Below are 20,805 nucleotides of genomic sequence, written 5' to 3'. Positions count from 1 at the left end.
TGTGAAATATATGTACTAATGCTACCATGTCCAACGAAACAGCTCACCTTGACACTCATCCATATTCGTAGTCCTTTTTTTTCCCCCTTCTAAGCCCTCACAGAGAAGCAGGAGATGCTCTATGGGTCATGTAATCAAAAAAAAAAAGAAAAAAAAAAAAGAAGAAGTGTTTACAGGGAGAGCTGTCAAGACTACTTTTTGAATTTGCAGCTTGTCCTTTTACTTCTTAAACTGACTTAACTTCAGGTAGTTCATGAACACTGATGTAGACTTTAATGATGAGATAAAGTGAAGAAATCTTGACGTCTTCCATAGCCTCTCCACTTCCAACATGTCTCCACTGTGTAATATGCAAAAGCAATAACCTTTTTTTAAGAGCAGTGTGGTTGGTATCCGTCAAAGCCTCTCGCATAGCAGGAATGTCATGTTTCAAAATGAAAGATTTTAAGAATGTCAGGGAGCCGAGATAACTGAAGATGGAACAAGGAGAGGATTTTAATCGTTTTTTCTTTTTCCTTTTCTTTTTCTCTTTTGTCCCTTAATATATGCTTTTGTGATCCTTTTGGACGAGTTGAGTGAAAGTGCTTATTGCAGGGGCGGCTTCTCTCCTTGTGGCTATCACAGAGCACACCTTCACATGTATTGTGTAGGCTGTGAAAGTATACGTTGTGTGTGCTTCTGTGTATTTTGTGTGTGTCTGTATACTCTGTTCTACTACTCAACGCCGCCAGTTACAAGCTGCACCTTCATCTGTGTTAAATATGAAAGGGATCTTGGAAAAGGCAGACTACTTCTATGCCGAGGACTAAATACTTTCCATACCATCCTCAGGTTCTGAGACTGTACAGTTAAACCCGCACCATGGTGTGCGGCTAAACGGTCTCTGAAATTCTGTGCTCTAGTCCACATGTATTTGGTCATATGGCAAAAAAAATAGTAGAACTCAGGGTTAAATATATTCACAATGGCCACTATGGACATGCAATGCACTGCATGTCCACATCAACTACAAATGCACTTTTCTTCAGGTAGGTAAAGATGACTGTATTCACAAAGCAGTCTGCCTCAAGGGTCCTCTTTTTACTTCTGTTCTCCATTGTTTCTGAATGCATGGGACATGAGCACAGAGCTTCAGCTTAGGAAAATGGGAGATATTTAGATTTTTGTCATTGAAGTGGCTGTCTGCACATCTCCCTCTAATCCACTATACTTACAACCTCACAACCCAACTGTGAACCTCAGAACTCTACTGTTTTATATGACTATGAAGTACATAAAGCTACCCGGCGCTGATGCTGTAAAACTTATTAACTTGCCATTTATGAATTTATTTTATAGCATGACATATAAGATATATTTATTCAAATGATATATTTTACTCATAATCATTCTGTGCTGCTTTTTTGTTCTCAAGCTTGTAAATTGCTTTTTTATGATACAAAGAAATGTCAATAGAAAACATTGCGTTTGTTTGTAAAATAAAGATGCTGATTTGGCAGATTTTGACGTCTTGTTGTTTTTTTGTTTGGTTTTTTTTTTGGGGGGGGGGCGTACATCTGACACTCGTTGTCTCTAGAACGGTTCAATTCTAATGTTTCCTAGCCACCACCAGATGACGCACGTATGAAAAAAGATCTATATTATTGCAACGCTGGTCCACTGCGTCGAACTATAAATCAAAATCAACAAAGCTTTTCACATGCTACAGTTTTAGTTTTCTTTTGATATAGACATATTCTCAGGGCTACAGATAAAAATTCCACAGTTTGCAGTGATGCAGCGACAACAGAAGCCTTGTCCTGCAAAATAAGACCATTACAAAAATATAACAAAGATAAATAAAACAAATGTGTTTCATTCAGAAATAATTCGAATCGAAACATATAAATGTCTCCGAAGAATGAATAAAACAAATACCTTTATGTCCATTGTACGCGGATGTGATTAAATTGAGAATTGCTCATCAGATATAATTTTATTAGTAATGGGACAAGACGAAATTTTATCCAAATACTGAATGTATCTGAAGAGAATTTTAAGCGTTCATACACTGAGTATTCAGAGGACACCAGCCTCATCGTTGACGTCTCTCCCGCCATTCAGTATCTACTGTATCTTTTTGCAGAGAGTGAAGGAAAAAACGTAACTGCGCGCGACAATATTGACCTAATTGATGATTGGTTGTTCCGTATGTAGGCGGTACTGTGTTTGAAATTGATAAGATATTATTTGTCAAGTCATCTGTCTATCAAATTAAATACCACCTGACACTTCCTGATGTGAATGCTTAGCCGCTGGCAAATGATTCCCCCATCTGCCTGCGTGTAGTCTAGTGTGACCACACATTAGGATGACCTCGCTGTGCCCTGCAGAAAGCCATGGGTCAGTAAATTATTCCGTATGAAGAAAATAGATGTGCGTTTACAGCATTAAAGCAAATCGAAAATTGATCTCCTCTGTACAGCAACGCCGAAGGTTTGGATTCTTTAGAAACTGGATCTTATTTCTAGGGATTCTCCTCTCGATTTAGAAATACAGCATTGTCCTTCCCATTAATAGTACAAATCTCTGGATCAACAAGACGAAGACACGTTTGGCACTGTTTTGAAGGTGAGTGTCGTAATGAATTATATTATTATTCCTCAGGCACACAAGACCCAAATAGCGAAAACAAAACAAAAATAGCGTCAAACGATGTAGCGTGTCACATTAGTAGTAGTTACACCATTAATGCTTAGACATGTTGTGTTTTGCCATAGCCCCTTCCGCTTGCAGTATCAATGCATGTGCTCCACTTCGTGATGGGTTTGCTTTTCAAACCGATGGACTACATCAGAGTGTCGGCGACACTGAAGGATGCTTGGGCTTGCACAGTTTTAGCCCGCGGTCTGCTAAATCCTGCTTGGCTGCTTGCGACTGTGTGGTGGAATAGCATACTGTACAAAAACAAACGCCCACTTAATAATTTGGTTCTTCTTCACTAATGGCCACGAACAGTGATTGACTTCATTCAGTCTAAGTAAAACAGCGTTTGCATTATCAGAACGTCAAGTGCAGACGGAATAACGCGTTTCGATTATAGCATGTCACGGTAGGGAGCAAGTTCATAAGAACTTTAAATGCAAACTGCTGAGGCCATCCGATACTCTGAAAAGGAAAGTGATAGCATCTGACGCATAAAACCTGCAATTCTTGTGTGCCAATGTGTGCTTTATTTATCTTGCTGTGAAGATGAGTGGCCTGATGAGCAAACAATTCTACCTGGAATGTACCGGGGTTTCCGCCGGCAGGTTCTAGGCTTCTCTCCTATCGACAGATCCAGGAGCTTCCAGTATCTAGAAATACATGGTAGATCATTACACCTTGACCAAGTGACTGTGTATGTAATCTTTTAAATGAAATTATGAAATCATTGTTATTTGAAACAGACCCCCTTATCAGAGGTATAACTTACGTCTAATCATTACAATGGCATTTTGATCCGCACATTTAGCAGGAAAAGAACATTCAGTGTCAGGTTGATTTTGCTTTGAGTTACATTTAGTTAAATGCGTGGTCATTCCTGTGCAGCACCCTTCCATAATAATTCCGAACTGCATTGTATTTTTTACAGCTATACTCATTCATGTGCCTTTTCCATTTACGGTGAAAACAGTTCTTGTAATTACAGTGTTACAGTAACGAGAGCATCATAGCCTCAGTGTGTCCTCTCAGTCAGAGTGCCCATATGAAATAAATAACTCTTTTTTTTTTTTAGGTCTTTTGGCTTGATTGTGTTAGGTCGGTCGAGTATTGACCCGATATGATGATTAGGATATTTTTTTGATAACAACTGTGGTTCTTGATAAGAGTGGATATTTGAAGACATCATAAGGATATTAGAGTAATTGAAGTCAGGCTGTCTTGTGTCAACAGACAGTTTACTGATCCGTAGCATTCTTTTTGGTACGTCACTGATGCAAAGTTTTTCAGATGAGATGTTAAAAAGTGAGCACAGATTAGTTTTGAGTGTTCTTAGGTTGTATGTGCAATAGACTGAACACGCACAGGCTCTTTTGAAAGATGCACAGTTTTAAAACATGCATGTGCAGCTTACTGTAAAACTTGAATTATTAAAACCACAGTATGTCATGCACACAGCCGTGTAACCTGCACAAGGCCAAAAAGCCTGCTTTTAGTCTTGATTCTTAAGACCTGTCCATGGATAAAGGCCTTAGTACACTTCATAGGCTTTTTTTGCACAGTCAGTTTCAGTTATTTATTTATTGTTGGGATGAATACTCTGTTTAGTGTATACTTAGAAAACAAGCTCTTTTAAATACCAGTTTTTCATTACGAATTCACCACGTAATTTCTCAAGAGTTATTACCCTTTCCATTGATATTAGCAGTGCAGTCCTTTTGCAACTGTTTTGCTATTGCCCTGCCGTTAATGCAAGCTGATGCTGTGTTCACTGGAGTTTGGCAAGGAGACTAATGGAAATGTCATCATTTGTTCTAACTTGTTGTAGTGTCCTGATCTCATTCAATTGCACTAAGTGGGTTAACATATGTATACCCCTAACATATTCATCAGCAATATGTGTTCTTCTCTGTTGGTGCTTTATTCCCAGAGGACGTGGCAACACTATCTACAATATAACATTAAGCCTGAAAGATGCTTTCTGTCCACAACACTCAGGTTTGCTAAAACTGACCATGCAAGTCAGTAATGCCAAAAGATGCTACATAGTGTTAATTTTAGCTAAATCGTGATCTTGGTCTTGGAAATTTAGTCTCTTCCCCCATGGTTAGAGTGTCCCCTTTAAAAATGTAATGCAGCTTTTTAAGATGCTTTTATAGGTTTTAAAAGCATGTCCATGTCATCGTTTTTTTTTTGGAGTTTTTTTTTCGCTGCATAAGAAACCACTATATTATTACAGAGCGCAGTAGCTGCTTGCTGTAAAATAAATACATAAAAATAAAACCTACATTCTTACATATAAATAGTGGCTAGAGTTAAGTCTTTAAGAGTACATTTCAGTGGTAAAATTTAAACTGTGGACAGTTTGGGCCTCCATCAGTGTAATTAATGATGTCTCCTGGCACGGTGTTAGCATTTCCAACTGTCACTGGTCAGAGGTCAAACATCCCTGACACGTGGCGAGTAATTTTTTATTCTAATGTATGTTAAAATAAACGTTAACAAAACCATCAGTCAGGACCAATGAGAATTCTTTATCCATCCCTCTGAATTTCAGAATTCCTGTCAGGTTAGCCACAGGCTAACATATAACTTCCAGAAACTGCTCAGACATGCCTGGTTTACAGACTGTCTTGTGGTAGCACAGACCATGTATTGGTAACAGTAAGTCTGCCTGAGAATTTTCATGTAGACCGTCAGCAGTACAGAAGGCCTGTGTCATTTAAGGTTAGTCCAAGGAGTGCATATGACTCCCATGAAGTTTGATGATGTGAAGTGCTTCACTTTTGAACATGTTTGCAAAAAAAAAAAAAAAAAAACATCTCAGAGAAATCTGAAAAGACTTTTGGAACAGTGACCTGTCTGTAGCCAGGCCGCTTTGCTAGATCTCCTTGGGACATCTGTTTCTCTGTTTATAGCTTTAGAGACAGATAAAAAGCTTAGCAGTTTGAATAAATCGGCCTTAAACACTAACACCAAACAGTAAACACATTTTGATTAAAGGTGCGCTATCTCTGGGTAACAGGAAAAAAATGTTTGCGTGGGCTGGAAGTAGTTAAGTTAGACCTGAGCTAGCATGTCTGACGTGAGGAGATTTTAAGTCTGAATCAGCAGCTGCTCACCGACCTGCCACATTTCCAAGAGAAGACACGTCTGAGTTTTACATCCATTAAGTAAAGCAAAGTCGTTTATCTCCAGCACACACCCTAAACCGCACCGAATTAGCTGCTACATCACAAATTTATCACACCTGCCAGACATTACAGCTTAACATTTAGCCTAACCATTTTAAAAGTGTGCTTGTCCATTAAAGCACGCAGTGCGTTAAAACACAAAATATGTTAATAATCTACTTGTGTGTATAAAACATACATTTGATTAGTTTAATAAATTGTTTCTCTATTCCAAGGTACTTCTACTTGATACTGTGTTTTGTAATTGCTGGACCTTGAAACCATTCTAGAGAAACTGGTCATACAGAAGTACCCAAAAACCTGATAATTTAAAGGAAATCAGACCTGTTGTGTAAAACTTGGACCCCAGGCTCTGGGAGAAATGTGAATCTCATTCTTCAGGAGGCCAAAGTAATCTTTAAATGTAAGTTATACACAATATAAGCCATGCACGTATAACCACAAAAAGAGATAAAATAGTATTATTTTACCTTAATTTGAGTCTGTCAGTATTCTGCAAGAACCTTCCACTGGTACCAGTATCAGATTTCTTTAAAGAGTGTTACCTGCGGTATCATTTTTAAATTGTTGAAGAATTTAACATGAAAGTGTAGTCTTGGTGGAACATTATTGTTTTTATCACGTCACGCGTTTTGCATTTAATTATGTGGTATTTAGGCTATTAATTATGAAGTTGCGTAGCTGCTTTTATTTTATTCATTCATTTTGCAATGCATTAGATGGTTCAGAGCAGGTCACATTTATGAGAGGGGCTGGCGTAAATGGAGTGTTGGTCTGGTTTAACTAGTAAATGTGTGACTGTCATCATAGCTTCCATTTAGACAAAAATTGGATTATACTGAATAACTTTATCTCTCTCTATCTCTTTGTCTCTCTCTCTTTCTCTCTCTCTCTCTCTCACTCACTCACACACACACACACACACACACACACACTTGTGAGTATGTGGGAGATTTGTTTGTGTTTCCCTTTGTTTTGGAGGCTAATGCAGAAGGAAACAGCCTGTGATAAACAGGAGGAAATAAACAAAGTCATAACACGGTAATACCTTCTGTCATTGTTCCACCACGTCAACCATTTGCATTTAAAACCAAAAACCCATTAGAATCTTACAGCCATGGAAGATCTAAGAAAGCAGTTCTGTTTTGAAGCTTTTTACCTGTTTTTGGTCAAAAACGGAATGCAGATTTGCTAATGAGCAAAATAAACTGTCATGGTTAGTCAAAACTAGAAGAAAGCTATTTTTTTTTTTTACAACTGTTACCAAACTGATATTGAAACTGACTCAAATATTAAAAAATCTTCAGTTTTCTTTTTTTATTTCACAATGTTACAAAAGGATTGTTTGTTTGTTGCCGTTGTTTTCATTATTCAAAAGCTACTTAATGCTATTACAAATAGCTTCATGAAAGCAGAATTATAATTTTGTACTGCAAAAAGGAGCAAATATATCATAATTTTTGTTTGACGGCTTGTTGCTCTGAAGTCTTGTTGGTTTTGTCTGTGCTCAGTATAGCAACAACAGCAACAAAAAAAAGGATAATCATATTACAGCCAAGTCCGTTGCCATGGAAACCACTGATATCTTGGGTGGTGCCTTTCTCAGAATTTAAATGGAACTTGCTCAGTCAATCTAGGGGGAACAAAAATGTACTCCTTTATTTTGTTGTTAGTCATGGAAAATGTAAAATTGTACGCGATACCAACATCACATTTTTCTTTTAGGTCAGCCAATTTTGGTCCCCCTTTCAGTGCCCTTTATGTGTGTTTCAGCAAAGGCAATACATCTGGATTTGCATTGTTCAACCTATTCAAATTTATGTCGCTGTGATCGTAACACCTTGCCCCAGAATACCATTGATGTCCTGCAGCAGTCATAGCAGCATAATTCTTATATACAATCTGTCAACTTTATGTAACTTAATAATGTGAACGGTTAATGTAAAGGGTCAATTACATATTGAGTCTGTTGTCAGTCCCTCAACACTGCTTGTGCCTCAGATCCAACTCACTAGCAATCTTATCCATTTTCTCCAGTTCACTGCTGACATTCAGAACATCAGCATTCATAGACAGAACCGCTGTGGATTCACTACCTGGTATGGTGTAGTTTCTCTCCATCACCAGCATGCACTGCCCTGGCAGTAAGTACTTTAGTGTTTTTTTCACTGTCCAGCTGCCAAACATCTGGATGTGGGCCATTTCTAGAATGTCCTCCATGGTCATGTCCTGCTCATGCTGTGGTTTTAGAGGAACTTTCAGAACTTGAACTAGATGTTTAATGATGGAACCATGCGTGATAAGTTCGACATATCGAAGCCTGTCAGAATGAAGAGAAGAGGACGGACTCTCGTTCAGTCTTTGAGGTGTTGAACACGAGGCTTCGCTCTGACCTTGACTGTCTTTCGGCTCTCTGACATCACTACCGATACATTTATTTTCGCCTTTTATTTCACTCGCACCCTGAGATCCACCCATTGAATCCTCTTTTTCTGTGAACGCGGGTCTCGGTTCGATTGTTTTGTTTTCGCTTCCACATTTTTGTGGGCCATCCTCACGTCGAAAGACACGATCAGTGACAGCGTCGTTGTATTTACTGTCGTCATACTGTTCTAAGATCAGTCTCCATTGGCCGTTTTGCTTACTCAGCCAGGTTTGCCTGCTAGCTAGCTGGAACTCTTCAGTGTCATAGTAATCTTCTGTGACAGTTGTCTCTTCTATACAGGCAGCTCCCGCTTCCTTTATTTTCATCTCTGTCCTCTCCCCCAGCTGGTACTGCATCTCTATGGGGACCCAGATGGGCCCTGGAGACGTTTTGGGGGTCTCATCCTCTGAATTTGGGTAAATTCTGTTGAGCAACATCTGTCCAAATTCACAGTATCACAATATCATTGAGTTTATGGATGAAATTTTTAGATGCTGTTTCATAACACTCTGAGCGGTGGATTGCTCTAATCAGAAGACTTAATGTCATAGTAAAAGTCCTTATTGCTGTGCTGCATACCAAGGTGTAATTACACCGTATAATTACTGCTCTTTTTGAAGGCTGAAGAAGCGATGAGTCATGTTAGTATAAAGGTTCAGGTATGTCTACGTGTCCCTGAGGTGAATGATAAGAATGCTGGTTAAATACATGAATGCTGAATATTTTGGATATTTTGTTGTAGAAGTTTTGAATTCAGAAGACTAAATGAATAGCTAAGTAACATTAGTTCCGGTCCCAAAATGGGCCATTGTACAGTGGACAAAAGGTTTGTGATAGTTATTGCCTACCTGTAAGTTGGTCGGCCAGCCCTAGTGGTTCTCAGGAGTGCCTAATCAGATGCCCTTGCTCATGTCAAGAAATAATTGCACCACAAAAGTTGGTTCTTAATGTGAATAACCAGCACTGGTTTACAGAAATAATCCTTCTTTAACTGAGGAACATGTCTGTTACTTTTCCATAGGTGAGCTGCAGGAAGTCAGTTGTTTGTACAATCCGTTGTTGTTGGTTACCACTTTGGTTGCCATGGTAGAGTAAACAATCAAATTTTATAACGCTTTCACCGTATCGTCTAGTTATCGGTTGTGAGAACAGATACGCATGCTTCGCTGAATGTGTTACTCAAGGTGTTATCTGCCTGAAAATTAAATTGGCGTGATTGATTTTTCTGGTGCGCAGTGAGAAGGTCATCGTTTACGGATAGTTAAGCAAATACGGCCGTGCGTTTCGCCGATAAACACGGGTGTTAACAATCCTGCCTGATTCGCTCACATGCCATTGAACTGTTTAAATGCCGCAGCTCTCTGGCCTGGAGGAAACAATGAATTAGGCTAAAAGTGAGAGGCTCAACCTCTGGCAGTTTGTCTTATTTAAGTATGTTGGATCATATGCTGGCCCCAGTAATCACATCTAACTTCAGCTCGAGGGCATTCATTATTTACAGAACAGTTTGCAATATTTAGATGCCAGATTTTTAGATACATGTTAATTTAATCTCTCTCTCTGTCTCTCTCTCTCTTTCTCCCATTTGTTCTGTCAGGAATGTTTCCAGGAATCTCCTCCGATCAGAGGGATGGCCTGGTCACAGAAATAAATGTGTCAAACGTGTAAAAAGAAAAAAAAAAAAAAAACCAGGACTGTACACAGTGGGTATGTATTGATGGTAACTCCACCCGCCCACCCCCACCCCCTGCCCATAACAAATGGGCGTGGCCACTTCACTCCAAATAAAGAAGCTGAAATATGGTGTGTGAAATCTTTAAGTGCTTGCTCAGAATTGTCATTAGACCCCATATTCACAACAAAAGCATGTACTCAAAAGTTACCAGATAAGTTGAGCTAGGTCTGTCTCCATTCTTAGTTTTTGAATGCGTCCCACGCAGTGAAACAAAACCCCCCATTAAAATCATGTCGAGATGGCTCTTTTGGATCTGGAGTGACACATGCACGGGTCATCTTTATCTGACTGTCTGCTCTAGAGGGTACACTCTTGTAATGAGGAGCTAATGAGGGAGGCAGTGGAAAACAAAAGCCTCCAGACATCCTAACTCATCCTAACTCCCCACGTGACTGCGTGTTTTGTTTATTTATTTACTTATTTATTTTTGGAGAGAGATAATTGACTGAAGAATGTAGTGTATATCCTCTGAAACAAAAGGCCCATTCATTATACAGATGTCCAGTCGGAATTAAGTAGATGTTGAAACTGGAGGCATCATTGCCCTGCAGGATGGCTGAGAATGATACAAATGGGACAAGGCTAGTTTGACTAAAAAATGGCTGTCAGAATGTAGGCCAGAGGAGACGTGAGGGGAAAACGGTAATGGTATTGATGGCAAAGTGCTCCCTCTGCTGGAAAAACCAAACATTGCATACTTAATTTCTTTTCAGTGAACTCTGAGAGGCTTTCTTTGAATTCACATTTGCTACGTCTTAAAACTGTTTGCGAAAAGTCTGGTTTTTAGTTATTCACTGTAATTTTTAAGAAAGTTAATTATTTATTTATTTATTTTCAGTTGTGCAGTTTAATTTTAACTTTCCCAGACATGACAAATTTTAACATTTGGTGTGTCGTGGATATATTAGTAGTACATTATTAACATACGTGTTTGTGTCCAAAACATATCAACAGTTATCTTTTTGGGAGTGTGTAATGAGGTTGTGTGTGTGTTTGTGTGTTCTAGCGATGGCTGAGAGGTTGTGTGTGGCCGTAGGCAGCTGAGGTCTGCTTGAAGTTCTGTCCACACATTCGACTGGGAGCATGTACAGGAGGAATGGGCTTCCTGCCAACGTCAGCATCACCTCCGCCACTTCCCAGGTACGAGATTCCGTTCGCTGCCAAATCCGCATTCACACTGACCTCTTTCAGCAGCCACACCTGATTCAACATTCGTTCCTATGTCTGAATGCACACTTATGTCATGACCTCTTAATACCAATCACATCTAAATCCTCTGTCAGACGTTCATACCTGATTCCACAATTTTACCATCAGTGTTCACATCTTTTTCTCACTTTTGATGCTGTTCACAATCGCTGCTGTTTATATTTGTAGAGTTGTACTAGTGCTACTGGAGTGCTTGTTCTTATTTATGACTTAAACACACGTTCGTCTGCATCTTTATATGATTACACTAATCTGAATTTGAACTATTTGTACTTGTGCCTTCTACTCCTCTCACCCAATTCCACACTTTCACTTTTTGCTTCCCCACATTCATTGTTGTAAATGAGACACTGACAAAAAAAAATTGTGTCGTCAACGTCTCTCTCGCTTGAAATCAGCATTCTCTACAAAATACTCTACTCAAAATTCATAATGTGCGTTCTTTCTCTCCTGGCCGTTCCTTGGTCTGTGAAACGTGTTAGGTCATTTTGTTTTTCGTTCAGTCAGCGGTGCATGTGCATAGTCTAGAAGTGGCAACATATTGATAGTGACAGGTAAGAAGTATTCTCATTGAACCTTTCACAGTGAATTTCACATTCCATCAGTTGAGAGTTCGTCATCCAGAACTCCGCTGGTTTCCAGAGGGAGTATTGTTATTTTATATTACTGACACATTTCTCTCTCTCTCTCTCTCTCTCTCTCTCTCTCTCTCTCCCTCTCCCTCTTCCCCCCCCCCCCCCCCCTCTCTCTCTCTCTCTGTCTTGCACTCTTTCTTTCTCTCCTTCTCTTCAATGCATTGATGAAGGCGTATGTACAATAGAACCGGCCGCCACTTGTGTCCAAGTCATTTATTACATGATATTTATACAGTATTGGTATTCACTCTGTGCTGTGGACCCAAAAGTACAGCAAGTACAATCAAAGATCCAAACCCAACAGCTTAGTAGCACAGTGGATAATGGATCAGAGTACCTCAAAGACAGTGAGTCAAGATAAATTGCTTTGGAGAATGTACTAGGTCATAGCAGCGATTTCATGTCTTTTAATGTCTTTGTAGTGAAGTCTATGATTAGAGCTGGATAAAAGATCCAAAAATGGATTTAATTTGCATCACAGAGAGAATGATATGGTTAATGATGGATATTATATGCAATTCTGCTTCCTCTTAGAAATGGGAACATTCTGACGATATTGATGTGTATATATATATATATTTTTTTTTTCCTGTGCTGAATTCGTTTAAAGTGAAGGCATTAATTTTCTTTGACATCAGTAATTAAACTGATTTAAAACCATGGTTGTCTCTGAATTGGTCACTTCGCTTCCAAATCCAGCATAAAAAGGAGTGCTTATATAATCTGCCACAAGGTCTTGAATAACGTGCCCTCTTTCTCCTTCTATCTCTCTCTCCCCCTCTCTCTCTCCCTTGCTCTCATTTCAGGATAGTACCAGCTCAGATTCCCTGGATGGGCGTAGTTTGGACTCGGCTAAGAGCTATGACGCTGTAGTGTTTGATGTGCTCAGAGTAACACCCGATGAGTTTGCTGTGAGTATTACCCCACTTGACATCAGTGAGAGGATTCAATATGTCACCTTTATCAATTCCCTATTTTTTGCAGGCGTAAAGTAAGCAGTCCCTGAAAAAGCGCAAACATAAAGTTTATTGCAGTGAATATGTTAAGGTGTCTAGAGATGTTAAGGGTACAGTCTGACAGTGTGTATGCGATGTTTTTTGTTCAGCGCTAGTGCCAAAGAAGAAGTGACAAAACCGAATCAATTCAAAGTAGATTAGAAAAAGGTACTTGAAAGAAAGCATACATGAATCAAAATAAAATGTTTTTGTATGCGTCAACCTTTAATGTTTTTTATTGATTGACAGAGCCAGATTACTCTGATGGATGCTCCTGTATTTAAAGCAATTCAGCCTGAGGTAAGATTTTAAATACTGTTGTTAGATCATTGAATTCCTGTATTGTGTATCTGAAGTTTTCCCTTGAATTGAATTGTTCTGCAGCTGCAGTGCTTCCCCACTACACCTTTTGGATAGGATACTGAAACAGGATAGAAGGACTGAAACACTGATTCTCAGAACTCTATGATCTACTGAAATTAGGCACTGATTGCAGACTGCGTTTCTGCCAACAAAACGTATTAGATCGGCGATAATATGCCTGAAAATATGCATGAAACTCTTTTCAGTTCGTAAAGTCAATGCAATTTCAAGAAATTGCTAAGTGACAAAGTAAAAGTACCCTAAAAATATGGAAAAGCCTAATTTTTATGGTCTCTATTTTTCTGGATTAATCCTAGATTAGTTGCATATGTTTGTATGTGGGTGGAAGCAATCTCCTAGTTATCTTGTATGGGGATCAGGAACAATTGACTGCAAGGCCTTCTAAGTCTTTCCAGACAGCGTATCCACTGATGATGTCATCCTTCAAGTTCCTTCAAATGCGGCCAACCTCAGTGACTCCCCCAGAACGCTTCAAAGTTTAAAAGGGTCTGGGAAGCATGAAAAAAAAAAAAAAAACCCTCTTGCTCTCTCTGTCTTGGACTGCTCTTTATTTCTGCGGTAACATGGTCTGTACTTGTGTGAGGAAAGCTGAGAGACTGGAATGGAGCTGGAGCATCCCATATTTGTCCAGTATTTAGTTGTGTGTGTGTGTGTGTGAGCACGTGTGTGTGTGTGTGTGTCTGTCTGAGGGACAGCAGTGGCATTGCAGTTAAATGCAGAGAGGACCACACTATTGACCTACATTTCTCAGCTCCCAGTTAAATACACAGGGACTCTGAAAGCCACAGAAACTGTGCTGTACTGCAGATGGTCATTGAGTTTCCTATGCAAATGAGAGGAGGGGTGGAGTGGAAAAAAAAAAAAAAAAGTTAAATAGCATCTGTTTATCCACAGAGTAATTAGTCGCAAATTGCTCACGCCGGACTCATCCTGTCCCATCTAGTACTTACATTTATGTTGCTTAGCTACAACTTACTTGAGTTAAGTTTGTGAGCAGAGGCAAGCAAGGGACATTTGGTAGCATAATAATGAATAACGGCTTTGGAGTGTTGCTCAGTTAAGCCTTTATAGCTCGGTGGTGTACCTGAGTCTGCTCTAATGAGCCATTCAACTGGAGGGGAACTGCGGCAGGACTGATTTACCGACTGGCCCTCTGCTTTCCTCACTCTCCTCTCCTGTGTGATGTTCTGTTTAATGTCAGCCGTTGTTATTGCCCCTGTCCCTGCTGTGTTCCAAAAATGCATCTACAGGGAAGAATATATTCATCAAGTCCTCGCAGCTGTTAGAACAACAAAGGCAAAGCCCCTGCTTTGGGATTGCCCGTCTGGTTCCAAATCGTTAATCAGAGCCCTGGACCGGGGTTCAGGAAACAGCGAGGGAATATTTCAATTCTCTTCCTCCTCTTTTAAAACAACATCCATAGTGATTCATCAGTTACCGGATAGTTTGAGTTTCTGTTATTTTAAAAGCACCTAAAGTAATATCTGTCACCATTATCTACTTCTGTGAAGTGTGCCAAAGCAATATACGCCAGAGAAAATTTAAGCGATTTTAGGGAACTCGCCGTAGACATAAACTTGTTTTTTTGTCAGTTTTAGTTTGGAGAACATAAGGATATCCCTCTGACTCTCTCACTGGCAAATAAAGTTTCTACTTTTATATAATTTGAAATATAGTGCTTGTCCTCTGAATGTGAACTGCTAGACTTTGAGGAAAGTGCTAAAACATATGGCAGTGTGTTTCCCTTTCTTAAAATGATGGTGTTATTCAACTTCAGAAAAAAAAAAAAAAAAAAAAAATCACACGATGAAGACATTAACCCGCAGCCGCAGCTCCCATTGGAAAAAGAGGTTGTATTAAAAAAGGCTGACTCTCGCCTTCCTACCGCTAATTTTGTAAAGCGTAGCCTCATTCATTATACTGAGGTCCTCCAATCCTGACCTTTTAGACGATGAGTGCCGTTCTGTTATTGCTGAGTCTCTTCCCTGAAGTCTCACTGTTCTCTGAGAAAAAAAAAAAAAAAAAAAAAAAAAAAAAATACATATATATATATATATATATATATATATATATATATATATATATATATATATATGTAGGCCTATACGCAGTCGTTATTTGTGTTGTGTTTGGCCATGCGTGTGATGAAAAATGTCCAGTTTTCCGACTAAACACTCCACAGATCAAGCCGGACTAGAGGAACAGTCATGGCTGACTGTGACATGCATGGGAACCCATGCTGTGTCTGTGCACATTAAAAGTTATTTTAGAATAACTACTAAATTGTTCTGTGCCTTGAATGGCGGCATCAGCACACAAACTTCATTGCCACGCCATGACTGACCATAGTATTTCACTTGTTTAAAAATGTGGGCGATTACAAACTTTTGACAGGATCTTATGTCATAGATTGATTTATGAATGGGGTACGACGGTTTCCATACGTGACCGTGGTTTATTGCAGGTGACATGTCAATGTGGGGAAATGTTCTGTTTAGAGCTGAAACCACTGAAGATAATTCAGACAGTTAGGTGATTAGTGTAACATGTGCCTTAGGCATTTTAGTATGTAATGTGTATATGTCCTTTGTAACTAAACCTGTCAGTAATAGGTAATTACACACTAGTGCATGACATTTAAAATAGGCTTGTTTGATAGCCATGGCTCAAACCACGTTTGCTACAGTAACACATTGTTAAGGAAGCACTATGTAACATTGTGTTTTCCTGTGAGTAGTTCTGTAGTTGCATAATGTTGTTATTCAATAAGATTTTATGTTTAAGTTTTAAAGCACATTTAGGAATTGTTATTGCACTATAGATTCTGGTTGTTTAAATATGACATTTTAATTAAAAAAAAAAAAAAAAAGATTAAGATTGATCTGATTTTTTGTGATTCAAGGAAATGTGCTGGAACAGAGAATATAGAATCAAGCAACGTGTGCGGGCGAAAATGATGACTTCGCAAAAAATTACATATATATTTTTTGGTAATGAGTTTCAAAATCCCAAAAGAATAACCTACCCATGTGGAAACTTTACCCTCCAAAACCGCTCAAAGAGTAAAATGCTCATGAGTGCTTCCAGCTGCCTCTTCATGGCATATTTTGTAGGATGCCTGTAAAAACCATACAACTTATCGATACCTCATGTGAACCTGAGAAATCTATCTAATGTCTTTGAACCGTTAAATGTCCTATAAATCCGGGGGATCAGAGCCGAGTTTTTATAGGAAATATGTAATATATCATGGGGAACACGTCTGGTAAGAGAGAGATATGAGAGGAAAATACGAAAATGAAAACTCCATCTTCTGAACAAGATATCAATATAAAAATTCCTGATCAGCAGTTATTCTGAATGTGTTTAACAAGAATTTTATTCTAGATTGTTTGACCAGTGAATGTGAGTGCATCGGTTCAGTGTTGCTCTCTGAATGTCGCGTGTCAGTGTACAGTTTTGCTTCCTGGATGGTCAGTAGCAGTGTTCAGTATTACTAGCTGAATGTTCAGTGTGCACGTGTGTATGCGCGCACATGTGTTAATGTCACACCCCCCCCCCCAGAAGTATTTTCATCACTTTAAAATAGTGGTTATTTCTGTGAATTATTTAATGAAAATCAGTCCTTGCACTCTGACTGTCATCAATTAGGATAATTTAAAGGGAAATAAGTGGCTGTCGGACTGACTTTCATGTTAAGACTATATTGTTATATGTGGTTCTTGTCTATGTCAGATATATCTGTGGTGTGCAGTTGCAACTGATAAAAGATAACTGTATGTATTGGGATAATATGCTGCCTCTGTTATACAACCCTGAACTGTAATGTAAGAGAATATACTTGTGTTATATACATTTTCTTAACAGTGTAAATATGTTGACAGACCTCCAGGGATGTTCTTTTTTTTTATTTTCTTTTTTTAAGAGTGTAACAAGGCCCTTGTGTGTGTGTGTGTGTGTGTGTGTGTGTTTCAGGAGCTGGCCAGCTGTGGATGGAATAAGAAAGAGAAGCATAGTCTTGCGCCCAACGTTGTGGCTTTCACACGGAGGTTCAACCAGGTGAGCTAATTCACTGTCAACCTAATGATTTAAGTTCTGGTTCTCCTCAGCCTCACCCACTGGAAATACCCCAGGGTACACAAACACAAAGTACATTTGTCAGTAGTCAAAGTCCATATGAATTCTGAGTCTTAGCTAAATAAGACTTCCAGGTTATGTTCCAAATTTGTTCCAATGATTTGTTTGATATTAAAGTTTTGGGTTTTTTTTAACACTAGTCTAGGGACAGCGTTGATGTTTGATAATTAAGCTGCTGAATGAGATGACACCGCGCATCATTTGGACAGTATCAATTTGAATTGCTGATAGCTAACATACTTTTAGGCTAATTTTTCTCAACCATAGCCTTTTGCATACAACTGTAAGCCTTGGCAACACAATGCTGATATGGAGCATGTTTTCAAGAGTGTAGGTACCAATTTGCAAAGGTTTTAATAAGATTCCTAAATTATATTTCAGATAATATTCTACTCTGTCTACACCACTGGCCCCTAGCCTGCATGAAGTCTGGTACCATTTAAATCTTTTTGGCTATGCGAATTTGGCTAGTTTTTGTTTCATCAATAGCTCTGTAATTTTGTTCAGCTTGGGGTATATTTTATAGCAGTGAAATTAACCATCAGCTTAATGTTGTGTTTTATTGAGAGAGGAAAAATCACATTGCTGTCATACAGGAAAATTGGACATCTGCTTTGACTGGAATGGCCAATGGAAAACGAAACTGTACCCAGTGGAACTTTTTTCTTTTCCCTAACACAGATTACACATGAAGCAAACTGTTAGAAGCTTTTTCACACATATTCTTACCACATAAACTTTAAATGATGTTGAATCCTGGTATTTCATACAAATGTAAATGTACAAAGCATGCAAACTGCATATTCCATTTGAACCTCTTTAAAAGAACTGAAGTAGGAAAATATTGTTAAAGGAAATCAGAATAAAATTGTACTTTCACAAACGTAGTTTCTTATACTCAACTTTGTGTCATAGACACTCTTCAGTGTATGCCGCATCTATACATCTTAACTTGTGCCATTCTTCAATCTGTCCAGATGTAATTTATTCGAGTCATATGGCACTACAAAGCCATTCTGCAGTAATGTGATTTATTTGGTTTTCCATCAAGGAAAATTTACATATTGCAAACACATTTAAAGGAAGCCCTTAATGTGTGTAAACGGATGTCAGTTGTCTGCCAGATATTTGACATTTTCCGCTGTGTGTGTGTTTTCTAGAGGTCTGGGAACTTTATTTTACCTTACTGCTAATAGCTATACGGCTGACGTTGATTGACTGAGCATTTTGGCTGAAATCCTTATGTTTAAATAAAGGAAGCAGCCGTTTTTCAGTACATTTTTGTCGTTGTCAAAAAAGCTTCAACCCCTCAATTTAGTGCTGCAGAACCTACTGGTCTAATAGAATCCACATTTCACATTTATTTCACATTTTCGTCATTTTCTGACGGTTTGGAACACTGTGTGGCAGTTTCGTATGTTTATATCTGCACTGAATGTGCTTGTCAGTTGTGTTTTAGGTTATTTGTCATTGCTATACTTCATCAACAGGCACTTTAAACAAGTAAATAATGTGTAAGTTGTAGAATATAGGCCACTTTTGAATCACGTCATCAGATTTCACTATCAGAGTGATATTTAAATAGGTTATGTCATAATGTTACTGAAAAAAAAAAAGTGTCGTAAAGGTCAGAATTGGAGGCACTGGCCAGTATGGCCCTGCCATAACATTAACTAATGTTTAGTCAGTGTTGAATCAGTGTTTTAATTCTAGCCTGTTTGTCACAAGACCAGTACAAAAATACATCTCTATAACCAGAATATATACGCATGTTTCAATACACAGTCCGCAGTGAGTACCTCCTCTTCATGAAAGTGCTTCTGTTTCATATTGTAAATCCATCTCTGTCTCATCTGACATTTTTAAAATAAGGGGTGTATTACTGTAGGTCATGAGACTCTCAGGCCCACCACTAATGGCCCGCCTGTCTCTCCAGTGCCGCACTGTTGTTGTAACTGCACAAGACGGTGTTTGTCCTCTGCTTTCTCACTGGAAAATATGCTAACAAATGGCAGACTGAGAACATTGTGCATTCTGAATGAATACGATCCTTATTTACAAGCAATTTAGTGTCTTCGACTTAAATGTCGCAGAATCCTTCATGGGAATATTCTTTAGAAAATTTTGAGTTACATTTGGCATGTTCCAGTCAGAGCAATTTTGTCTGATAGCTCTTTATTTGTGCTCATTTCAGCCGTTTTGGTTAGGGTTCTCCTCAATGGAGTTAAAGTGTATTTGAAAGTTTTGCTTTACAGGAGCTGGAGGGGGGGAAAAAAGTCAACATTTTATAGTTACATTTATTTATGATAGAGATTTAATTTGACATTTTGTTGGCGTACAATTTAAAAATGAAGGAGGCTATTTATTTATGACCTCGTTAATTTGAAGAGGTACAGTGTTGAAATTACAGATGTTCTCACTCATATGCGTCAGGCCACTCAAATCCTCATCAAAGCTTCTATTCATCTAAATGACTGTGTGATGTTTACCCATGACCTGCTTACATTTCCTACATGGTTCCTTTCGTTATTGGCTTGTCCATGTATGAATGATTGCACTGAATTCTATTTCTTGAACCAACGGCCATAATCAGAACCCACTGTCCTGAACCAATTAGTTCCTACTGAGGCTTATGTCTTAGTTCAGGTGTATGACATAAATCGATATTCTAACCACAAAGTAATCCATGGGGAAATACATGGACAAAGACTCCCTCACAAGTCTCAGTGCCTTATAAATATAGCAGTCACATGTTGTTTGTGTGTGTGTGTGTGTGTGTTTTGTCTTTGGAAAGTCCATCGGTGTTATGCTTTCATAGTTTCAAAAAGGTGCATTAAACATTAAACATGAATATTTAATAGACATAAAATGTAAGGAGAGTCAGGGTTGTTGTCCTCTGAGTGATGTTTTATTTATTTCTTTTTTTTTTATCCTCCACAGCTCCGGCTGTGTCCAGCGTAACGTACTGTCCTACTCTTGCCAAACCCAATTCTGTTTTCCTGAGTCTGTGCAGGCAAATTTTGATTATAATGATCCTGAGGGAATTTAATGTGGAAAAGCTAACAAAATTGTCTGCTTATTTGATTGCAATAAGAGAGACCCAGTGACATCACTTGGTTTGTATGCCTCTATAAAGAAATAACCTCACACAATGCTGGATCACAGAATTATAAATTCTTGGAGAATATTGAGAGCTAGACATTGTTTTAAACAAAGAAACGTGACTCATTGTTTGACATATGTTTGACCTCATTTTTTTTCGGTGAGTTAAGCTGTCTACAGTGCTTACATACCCAAAGATAAAGTAAAAGTCATTTTTGAACCCCATGCTATCCAGAAAGATAAACATTTAAGCTGAAATTGTTTCCTGTCACATTTGTGAACATTAGTTTTTATTTATTAAGTTAAA

The 20,805-nt window shown here is 38.6% G+C and overlaps 2 protein-coding genes across 6 annotated transcripts in view; one reads left to right on the top strand and one right to left on the bottom strand.

The window, feature by feature from the left end:
- Positions 1 to 7,856: 7,856 nt before the first annotated feature.
- LOC115804703 (uncharacterized) lies at positions 7,857 to 8,738 on the bottom strand. Its single transcript, XM_030765213.1, has one exon. It carries the CDS (start codon positions 8,736 to 8,738, stop codon positions 7,857 to 7,859), a length of 882 nt encoding a protein of 293 aa, XP_030621073.1.
- Positions 8,739 to 11,119: 2,381 nt separating this feature from the next.
- ralgps1 (Ral GEF with PH domain and SH3 binding motif 1) overlaps positions 11,120 to 20,805 on the top strand; it is a 74,451-nt gene continuing 64,765 nt past the window's right edge. For all 5 annotated transcript variants that reach the window (XM_030773971.1, XM_030773999.1, XM_030773989.1 and 2 more), the window contains exons 1-4: positions 11,120 to 11,176; positions 12,687 to 12,791; positions 13,125 to 13,175; positions 17,235 to 17,318. In XM_030773971.1, coding sequence (XP_030629831.1) covers positions 11,120 to 11,176; positions 12,687 to 12,791; positions 13,125 to 13,175; positions 17,235 to 17,318 — 297 coding nt within the window. The remainder of the gene's footprint in view (positions 11,177 to 12,686; positions 12,792 to 13,124; positions 13,176 to 17,234; positions 17,319 to 20,805) is intronic.

Source organism: Chanos chanos, chromosome 1, assembly GCF_902362185.1.
Source record: "Chanos chanos chromosome 1, fChaCha1.1, whole genome shotgun sequence".
Lineage (NCBI taxonomy): Eukaryota > Metazoa > Chordata > Actinopteri > Gonorynchiformes > Chanidae > Chanos > Chanos chanos.
This window is presented reverse-complemented; position numbering and strand designations above follow the sequence as displayed.

What these genes read in the sequence shown, in the direction of transcription:
- LOC115804703 (XM_030765213.1), bottom strand. Translation starts at nt 8,738, where the DNA reads ATGTTGCTCAACAGAATTTACCCAAATTCAGAGGATGAGACCCCCAAA.